This window comes from Phoenix dactylifera, unplaced genomic scaffold (genome assembly GCF_009389715.1).
Source record: "Phoenix dactylifera cultivar Barhee BC4 unplaced genomic scaffold, palm_55x_up_171113_PBpolish2nd_filt_p 000100F, whole genome shotgun sequence".
In the NCBI taxonomy this organism is placed as follows: domain Eukaryota; kingdom Viridiplantae; phylum Streptophyta; class Magnoliopsida; order Arecales; family Arecaceae; genus Phoenix; species Phoenix dactylifera.
Window position 1 is genome coordinate 80,197 of NW_024067682.1, and position 10,707 is coordinate 90,903.

A 10,707-nucleotide genomic window follows, 5' to 3' on the forward strand; every position below is an offset into this window, starting at 1 on the left:
GGTCATCCAAAAGCTCAATGTTATCATAATCTAAATAAATGGGCATCTCGTTAACCCTCTCTAGTGGATGTGTATCTTTTTTACCTTTTTCTTTCTTGCTACTTTGACAAACTGCTTTCTTTTCCTGGCTACCCTTACCTTACTGGCTTTATTGGATGGCTCGACTAGCCACCTTTTTAGATGGTCCCACCTTCCTAATTGGACAGGGTTCTATGGTGACCTTTTCTTAACATGTTCCTATCATATCTCTAGGTGGAGGCTTTAGACACAAAGCCTTGCAATCTTGACTCACTCCCCTTGATCTATGTGGTTGCTCTTGTTGCTAGGCATTGACGGGTTATAAGTGTGACATTTATCGCTCTACTCATTATTTTGCATTCGCCCCAACCTCCTCTACTATCATATTAGTTGGTCAGAAAACAATGTTGGCTTATCAAGCTATGGTTATTCCTATTCGCCTAAAAGCAAACCAATCATGGGATCCTCATCACTATATACAAAGTCATTATGAAATGGATCATTATATTTCAGCTCCACCTCCTCAATATGAACCATAAATTGTAGTACACGTATCCTAAGTCAATCAGTCCCTTTGGTGTCTGGCAATTCCTCTATTTGTTATATGATAATGAGAAGGTTGATCACTTGCATTCACAACCACAAGAAGAGATAATCTATGAGAGAGTTTGGACTACTAACCTTAAGATTTTTTATGACAACCCAAAATAGAACCATCATTTAGCTACAAATGTCATTAGGTGTAGTTCATAATAGATACTATTTACAATAAAATATTAGATTAATTAGAGTCACTGTCCAAAACACCTAGATTCACATTGTGTTTACATGCCACAACTGCATTATCAATACTAAAGCTACAGAAGCCCTTCCTAAAAGCTTAAGTTTGTGAAACACACATTACTTATAGCATCATATTTGAATTGATAAAGTATTATTCCCTTTAAATTCAACTTACATCCTCTAATCATGTAGTACCAATGCGGCATTAGCCTCCATCTTGTAGATAATATTGCGCAAAGTAGTCAATAGTTTTTCATCCAAATCTTTTTCTGGTACACTATATTGGAACCTTGGATTGAGGCAATAGACTAATAAGACATGCAATTGATTTAATAATAAACAGAGGATTGATAGTGTTTCGCCTACAGGTTTGGGTTGTATGTTTCGTGTGAAAGAATAATTAATTTTCTTTCATAATGTTGACTGTTAGATCACATCATGCTTAGATCTCAAAGTACTTCGAACTCTTCCATTCATCCACTTGCATAGATCTCAAAGCTGATCATTGTATGATCTAATGATAGATTCATACGAAGGAAGGTAAATCCTTCTATCACACAGAAGATATAAACTCTACCCTTTGCCTACATCATAGGCTTTTCTATTTAAAATACTTTAATAACTCAAAAAATCACTCAACTAGTGTGATGTATTCTAGTTGTTTCTTATATATTTTTTGGTACATAAATTGCTTTCTGCCTGTTTTTGCATTGTGAGTTATGCTACATGGTTGGTAGGTGAATTTTATGAGTTTTCATTATCATGTAGTGTTTAAAACTTTGGATGCTCCAGCACAGTGTGAGGTGTGGCATGGTGATTGAAAGGTCTTTTATCTAACGAGGGTTTGCTGCTCACAACTTCTCCCATTCCGATCCATCTGTCCCTCATCTTGATATTCCAACTTGGGGTGTCAAGCATACAGTTTGACTTGCTCTATATTTGAGCCAAGTTTGAGCTGGCATATGTAATTTGAAGCCAAGTTTTAGCTGTTCATGAATAACTTGTTTAAGTAACTACTAAGAATGTAAGAATATTTAAGACTTCTATTTATATAATTTAAAAATTTTAATTTTATTATATTGTTATTTTATAGTTATAATATACTCTATTCTACATAATTTATGTTATAAATAATTATATTATATTATTTATATGAATAATAATTAAAATTATACGCACACATATATATATATATATATATTATATTAGTATATCGAGCTAATTCGAACTGAGTTTTAGTGAGCTAAACCTATATTTTTAGATTGGCGTGTTTTTTTAACCAAGTGAGCCAAACTTAAACTAGCCCACAAAAGCTTGCTGGAAGATGAAAAACTAGCAAAAGATCCATGCAGTACACAGGAATAAAATTTGCTATGAGCTCGCGCATCAAGTGGTTGAGTCTAGAACCAAGTAAAATTAAGCTCAATTTGAGCAGCATGTGATACTATAACTAAATATGCCCGGGTCCAAATTCTAGATGAGCTTTGCTGTGAATCTAGATGGTTGGGTCCAATCCCATCATCAGAAAATAATGATGATCCAACTTGGAAAGAAAATGCTGGAAATAAAATAATCAAATCCCATAATCAAATCAGGAGGTACCTGGATCTAACCCGGCTTGAGGGAGCACAAGTTTATCCTATCAAATCCTATTATTCTATTGTTGCCGTCCTTGAGCTAGCCAACAAATTTTGGACCAAGCTTGCTTGGGCGAGCCTGGATGCTAGCGTAGATATGCTACGCTAGCATAGGTCAAAAGAAGGATAAAGAGTAATATGGGTCCAAGTGCTTTAATCTTCAAAAATTTTTGTCATTATCATACTACCGTTCAAAAGAAATAGAACTGGATAGGGATGTAGTGTTAGGCTACAATAGAAGGGTATAACCCTGGGCTATGGTAGGGGTGTAATACTTGGCTATGGTAAGGATGTAGCACTAGACTATACTCGGTAATCTAAGTTACATCTACTTGTAGGATTAAAAACTAAGGCAAAGATAAAGATAAACTGATTGGATTGATTGTCAAAGGTTCCTTACATAGTACAATTCTACTTATTTATATTAATTACCCTCAAACATAATAATTGTATACCCGATAGTTGCTTCCCACATCTGGTAACTATAAATCCATATCTTCTCTTTTTAAGATAGGTATGTGGCTTAACCGGATTACTTCCCCTTCACAACAGGCCACTTTCCAAGGAATTGCAATCAAATAAATCCTTTAGGACTCAATATTCTGCGGCACCAGAAACATTTTAAGAACTCAAGGGATTCATCTTCCATCACCGCTTATAATAGTTCTTGCTTCCTTTGTCTTCTCCAAGCTTTTGAACTTCAATAGCAAGATAAGCTAAGATCTTGCATGCCTTCCTCCATACCTTCGCTTGTGAGAGATGAGAGGAGCTAGTGCATTCTGGCTTCTACAACCGATAGATCCTGCAAAAGCCTTCGAGCTTTTGCATATTAGGTCCCACCTTTAAATCTTTGATGTCTTAATCTATTTCTTCTGTCTTCCTGTGTTGTCTTAAGGAAATATTCCTTTATGAGATGTCAGAATTTAAAACTTCAATTTGAAGAAACTCCAATCACCATCGACCATGGCCTCTTTAATGTGATCTCTAGAACCAATGGTTTGACCGTATCTCCTAACAGAAGTCATCTATTCGGGAGAAAAATAGTCTTTCGAAAATCTTGACCTTTTCCCATACTTTTCCAAGAGCTAATGGACCATTGCTTCTTGTTGTTTTGTGTTTTTGGCTTCACTCAACCACCACCTTTCATCTTAATCATGGCATGACAAGCCCGAGCCTCCTGGTGAATTTTTTAATGCCAATACTCTTCTTAACATGTCCAGTAATGATTTTAACCTATTTCTGAACAAATATATTAGGTACAAATATTATATGCAAGCCTATTGTTGTCGCACTGGACCAATGTGATCTCAAAAGTATTCATCCTTTTCCTCATCTGGGTCTATAGACACCATCTATGCTCTCGGTCGGATGGTCAAGGCCCACCTTAGATTAGCCATGATCCTTTTTTTCTGTATCAGCCTTTTGGACAAAACTTAAAGGAACGTACTCATAATAACTATGTATATAATACTATCTATTACTTCTACCTTCAGATCAAATTCATCGTTACTTCGATCTTGCGGTAGATCATTATAGATGTAAAACCCCCAAAATAATAAAAAAAAAAAAAGGAAAAGGGGCGGATGGGCCGGCCCGAAAAGACCGGGCCCATCCCCCTTATCACGATCGTGCCTAGGGCACGATCGTGGAAGAAGAGAGTAAAGGGAGGGGGGACGGCGGCGGCGGCTTGGAGAGGCGACTCGCCGGAGGGAAGATCGAACGCCGAGATCCGGCCGGCCGTGACGGAAGGCCACTCTCCTTCGGTGAAGATTCCCACGGGTGAAGAGAACTCGGGCCGTGCGCGTAGATCCGGGTTGCTCACGGACTTTCTCCTCCGATTTCGTCGCCGGAAAGGCCGCCGGAGCACCTCGCCGGACCGAGGTAAGCGTCCTTTGCATTTTATTTGCCTGGTTTTGAGTTGGATTTCCTGGGTTATGGCCGACGGAATCACCGAAGAAGGATCCGAAACAGGGTACCCCTGTTTCGGCTCCTCTCCTCCGGATTTTTGCCGCCGCCGGCCGCCGAGATTGGTCGGGATCCATGGTTTTGGGCGTCGATCGAGTTTTATGGAGATGGTGAGGGATTTCTAGGGTTTTTATTGGGGATGGGGATGGTGGACCGAGGGCATCCCGCACGGTTTCACCTCCTCCTTCTCTCCCTCTCGCGTCGGCTGGCCACTGGCAGCGACAGTGGCGGCGGTCGGGGGCCACTGGGGCTGCCGTCGGGTGGGGGGAGCCGAGCCACTCTCAGGGTGGTCTTCCATGGATGAAGGGGGAGGAGGAAGGGAGGAAAGCATGCCGGTTCTTGGGGGAAGAAGAAGAAGAAGATATCTCTTCTTCCCTCCTCTTGGCCGGCGATGATATGGCTAGTGGAGGCTGTGGTGTTGTCGGGTTAGGGAAGGAAAAGGGCACAGCCACCATGGCTATTACCCTTGGACCCAAGTAAATAGAAGGAGGGAGATGTACTCCCAACCATGAAGGATTTTCTTCCTTTCTTTTGGTCTTTTCACCGAGACCGGCCATCGTCGCCGGCATGGCAGTGGCCCCGGCTGGCGACGACAGGCCGGTGGTACGGAGTGGGAGTCGGGCCACCCCGACTGCCCTAGATCTGGAGGGATTGAGATGTTTGGGGACCTGGTGATGGACCCCATAGCAGATGTGAATTATAGTTTTGAATATTTAAATATTAAATGATTTAGTTGTGATTTATAATTGATATTGTAGAGGAAGAGTCGGCGGTGCCAGGAGATTTTAATCAGGGGACTCAGCACCCCAGCGCGTAGGTGTGATTCGGATTGTGTTTGAGTCAGTCTACAATTTCTGTAAGAATCCCTACATCTGAGCACTTCTATGCATATATTGATTTATCGTTGGATTTATTTTACGGTTTTGTTGTTATTGCTTGTGAGTTGATATGACACATATGAGATGAATTTTTATCAACATATTTTCATTATTATGTTGTTATTGTTTATGAGTTGATGCGGCACCTATGAGGCGTGCATGTTGTTTATAATGAAAATATTGAGATAAATTCATTTGGGAAGAAATAACATATTTTTTGAAAATTTATGAAAATATGTGATGTGATGGGAATGTGATTGAACATGTAAAACTAGACATGTAATATGGGTTGGACTAACCTTGTCATGAGATAGCCTCTACGAGCTTATGCGTAGGATAGCGGCCACGAGCTGATGCGTGGGATAGCCTCCACGGGCTTACGCGTGGGATAGCCTCTACGAGCTTATGCGTAGAATAGCCTCCACGGGCTTACGCGTGGGATAGCCTCTACGAGCTTATGCGTAGGATAGCCTCCACGGGCTTACGCGTGGGATAGCTGCTACGAGCTTATGCGTGGGATTTGTGCAGTCTTGGACTGGGACATGATCTTGGTTAGTCCAACGCCAGAAATGAAAAATTTGAAAACTTTGGAATTTGAGTAATACGGGAATGGATCACATAATGTGAAAAAGGATTTGTGTATATGTACTGATTACATATATTTGTTGTTTGTTGAGCTTTTGAAATGATGAAATGATATATATATTTTGATACTTGATTATTTTATGATTTTGTTGTGTGTGGCTGTTGGGATTCTTACTGGGCTGGAAAAGCTCATACTACACTTCCATTTTTTTCAGAGGCACTGGATTCGTAGAATCTGTCGGATGGGACAAGAAGTGAGCTCGATCTGGAGTCAGACTGCTAGATAGTTAGAAGTCAATTTATCTTTTATTTATGGACATTTGAAATTATGTAATAAATCAGTACATTGTAGCTGGATTTGATTGAATTACATCAATCTTTGATTTTGGCATTTATGGAATTATTGGAATTATTGGAATTGTTGTTTATCTTAGGCCTTGCATGATCTTTAGGGCATTGCTCTAGGGCTCATGCGGCCGGTCGTGTGCCGGACCCGGGTGATGGGTTCGGGGCGTGACAGAGTGGTATCAGAGCTTAAGGTTAAGGTATCCTAAGGTTTAGGAATCCTAGGGATTAGGCTCGAGTAAGCCTGAGTGAGGAAAATCACTAAATACGTAAGATATTAAATGGTGTGATTAGCATATGAGGGATGCGAAATTTTCTTAATCTGATGATCTTGATGCTGGAAAAAAAATGTGTAGGTTGATATGGCGCGAGGGCGTGGTCGGGGGCGTGCCAGGAGGCCGACCCGATTTGCGGATGGCTCCACGGCTTGGGCACCCTCTGGACAGCAGGAAGATACCTCATCCACGCCGACTCGGGGTGTGCCACAGCAGGAGCACACTATGGACCCTACTGGTAGTACTCCAGAGATGGGAGCACCGGAGATTGGGACATCCGAAGGACCAAGTATTCAGCTTGAGGAGACGATAAGTGCTTCACAGTTGATGCAAATGATGGTGCAACAGCAAGCTGCTGCCAGGGAAGACATGATGAGGATGGTAGAAGTACAGCAACAGTTCTTGCAGCAACAGTTGCAGCAGCAGCAAGCAATGTATCAACAACAGCAGCAACAACAACAGCAGTTTCAAGGCACTACAGCTCAGCCGGAGTACCGAGTCAGTCTGTTGGATTTTCAGAGATATGCACCCCCAGCATTTAAAGGTACGGCTGGCCTGATGGAGGCTGAGAGCTGCTGAAACAGATAGAGAAAGTCTTTCAAGCCTTGAAGTGCCCTGATGAGGAGAAAGTTCTTTTTGCCACCTTCATGTTACAGGGTGAGGCAGCTGATTGGTGGGAGATGGAGAAAGGGAAGCTTGGTCCGGATGATGCCCCCTTCATTTGGGAAGAATTTAAAAAGGTTTTTCATGAGAAGTATTTTCCCCAGGGTATCCGATTCCAAAAATATAGGGAGTTTGACCGACTGGAGCAGGGTGATATGACAGTTGCTCACTATGCAGCAAAGTTTGAAGAGATGTCCCGATATGCTCTGACTTTGATATCAGAGGATGGTGATCGAGCAAGGAAATTTGAAAATGGGCTCAGTGTTAGATTGCCCCACAGCGGCGCGACGTTCGCGGCGGAATCCGCATGCCGGGCCCGGTGCATCGCATACGCCGAAACAGGATCGGGTAGATTTCAAAATTTTTCTGAATCAAAACGATTCAGAACCCTTTTGAATTAAGATGGGGACTAAACTAAGATCTAATAATTAATTATGAATTGTTAAACTACTAAAAAATCAGAAATATAAAAGTTCAAATGAAGATCTCATCTTCACCTTTGTGCGGGTAGAAGAACACCGCAACCGATGATCGTGGTTTGGTTCCTTGTAGCCGCACAAACGTCCGGCCTCTACAAGTATCCACACGAGGTTGCTGAAGATCAGAGATGGGGCTTCATCGGGGTGCTAGCTCCTTGCAAAAGCCTCTCTTGGATGTCAAAGAAGAAGGAAGAAGAAATCACAAGGATCCCACCTTGTGCAGCCTTCAAAAGGAAGAAGAAAACCCTTCATTGTTTTGATTCTTTTCTCTCTCTTTTTGCTGATTTAAAAATTCCCAAAAACATGGCCTTGCTGCCCCACGCCTGGGAGAAGAGCTCTGATTTTTCTTGGGGCGTGGGGCTCCCTTTTTATAGGGTTCAAAACCCTATGCGCCAGGAAACCTATTCCTAATAGGTTTCCTGGTGCCTTTCTTTATTGGCGGGCCCCTTGATTCTTGGAAAGAATCAAGAGGCGTTGGCTCCCAGCAAAGAAGGAGAGGGGGCCACGCCCCTCCTTGTCCTCTTGGCTGCCCCCCTCGTACCTATTTTGACTCCTCAAAATAGGGCATTAAGAGGGAGGCTTCATATAAGGAAAAAGGCTGAATTTAGGTAGGATTTTTGGGACTCGATCTAGCCAACTCTTGACTAGGATTTGTGTCAAATTTCTTTGGGTCAGATCCAACATAATTTGACTCAATTAATTAGCAATAAACTCAATTATAATCTAATTATAATTATTTAATTCTTCCATTTAACTCACTAACTCTTAGTGGGTTATTTTGTACATCAATCTTATTGACAATTGACATTGTGATTCCAAATCACAAATCGACAATCATAATAATCAGAACCTCTAATGTGTGTGACCTCATAGGTTCTAATCTGACTGGTAATGAGACATATTGAGATCTCCATCTCAGTATCATTGAAAACTCCTTTCAATGGGTTGGAACGATTCCAACTCAACTCATTAGGGTTTATCGATCATCAAGATAATCCCTATGAGTCCCACCATCCACCAGTGACACCTAGCAGCATGTAGTGGCTACCCAGCAGAATAGAATGATGAACCTCTAGGTGCAGTTGTCATGTGTTACAGTCCTTCTATCATGGATCCCTACAAGACGGAGGTCATGGATAACTCGTCAAACCCCTTCGTCTGTCATATGTCAAAATTTATTCGACTTAAGTTCGAGAGTGGAAAACTCTTTCTCCACTATGCAATTCGCCCCGGCCGATGTCTAACGAACTCAGTCTCATAAATCACATAGGATCTCTCCTTATCTATCAAGGTCGATAGATTCCTTATAGATGCATACCCTACTCCTACAGTGAACTTACTGCAGCCAATCTACACTGCATGGACCCATATGGCTAGTGTTACGGGGGAACTTAGCCACCATGCCCCACGTGACCGGCACGCGCGCCCAGGAAGACTACGGCAGCCCCTTGATCCAGCAATCCGACCCCGAGTCGGACATCTTCGGCTCCGCAGCCCGACCCCGAGTCGGCAGCCCCTTGATCCAGCAATCCGACCCCGAGTCGGACATCTTCGGCTCCGCAGCCCGACCCTGAGTCGGACATCTCTCGACAACGACAGGCTATTCCCCAGAGGCACGCCGCAGCCTCCTGCTCCACTACTCCCTGCAACGGTTGTATCTGGCGCTGCTCCACGATCCCCTGTAACAGCCGTACAAGGCGGAGCTCCACTATGCCCTGTCATGGCCGTACCCAACGCTGCCCCACGACGCCCTGTAACGGCCGTGTCAGTGGCAGCTCCATCGTGCCCCACGATGACGAACCCCCCTGAAAGACCCCCCAGCCTGGTATATATGCAGCTGGGGGGAGGAGGGGGGGTAAGCGAGAACTTCCAGAGCATTCTCTTACTTGCTACTATTATCTCTCCTTCTCCTCCAATCTCCTCTGACTTGATCGTCGGAGGGCCCCCACTGCCCCAGTGGTGGTGCGAGGCTTGCTTGCAGGTTTCCCGGTGGAAGGTGGAGCGCAATCAACACCAACCAAGGCAACTCAAACGGAACCCCGTTCACACCGATGTGCCAATCGTTCTCGGTTTGGACCACCAGCAACAGTTGGCGCTAGAGGAAGGGACGAATCTCAGAGCGATCGTAATGGCATGGCGAGGTGGTCGTGGAGCTTCCAATGCCTCCGGTCGCGGGGCCTCTCGCGCCTCCGGCCGGGAGGCCGCTGCGTCTCCAACACATTCTCAGCAACACTCCACCGCTCCACCTCCCATTCAGATGGTCGAAGCCGCTCAGTTCGACCAGTTAGCCCAGCAGGTTCGCACCCTCGCGGAGGCAGTGCAGAACCTGCAGAGTGTGGTGTCTCGGGCGCCGCAGCGGGCCCAGGAGCCGCTGCTCCCTGAGCGCTCACCTGTCCTCCTCAACCCGCGCTCCTTCCTCTCCCATGGGGAGGAGCGCCGGCGCGAGGAAGATTCTCGAGCACGGTCCATTCTGCCGGGACCTTCCCATCGGAGCTGCGCGGGGTACGAGAGGCGGGCCCGGGCGCGTTCCCAGACCCCCCAGTCCTCAAGGAACCCGCGCTCCAGTCGGTCCCCCTCTCGGTGCTCCTTGTCTCCCACCCATCGGTCGCGCTCCCTGGACCGGCGGGTGGACGATCTCCACCGACAACTCCAGGTCCTGAAGGGCCACTCCAAAGATCCCCTCGCCGACTTGGAGATCTCCTCCCAGCCGGCGCTTGCCTCGAGGATCCTGCGGACCCCGAATCCGCCGGGGTTTAAAATGCCGGCGATCGAGCCCTATGACGGGGCGGCGGACCAGCGGGATCACGTCGAGAGTTTCAGGACCCTTATGCTCCTCCACGGAGCATCAGATCCTCTCCTCTGCAAGGCCTTCCCGGCGACCCTCCGTGGCCCGGCAAGGGCGTGGTTCGCCGGCTTGGAGGCTAACTCAATCCAGTCCTTCGACCAGTTTACTCGCCTCTTCATCACCCATTTCGCCGTCAGTAGCCGGCGGCGACTGGTCTCCGACTCCCTCTTTGATGTCCGGCAAAACGAGGGAGAAAGCTTGCGGGATTATCTTACCCGCTTCAACAAGGCTACG

The 10,707-nt window shown here is 45.1% G+C and overlaps 1 protein-coding gene across 1 annotated transcript; it reads left to right on the top strand.

Moving 5' to 3' along the window:
- The first annotated feature begins 6,711 nt into the window (after positions 1-6,711).
- LOC120104777 (alpha/beta-gliadin clone PW8142-like) lies at positions 6,712-7,065 on the top strand. The gene has a single exon (XM_039116536.1). It carries the CDS (start codon positions 6,712-6,714, stop codon positions 7,063-7,065), a length of 354 nt encoding a protein of 117 aa, XP_038972464.1.
- Positions 7,066-10,707: the final 3,642 nt, after the last annotated feature.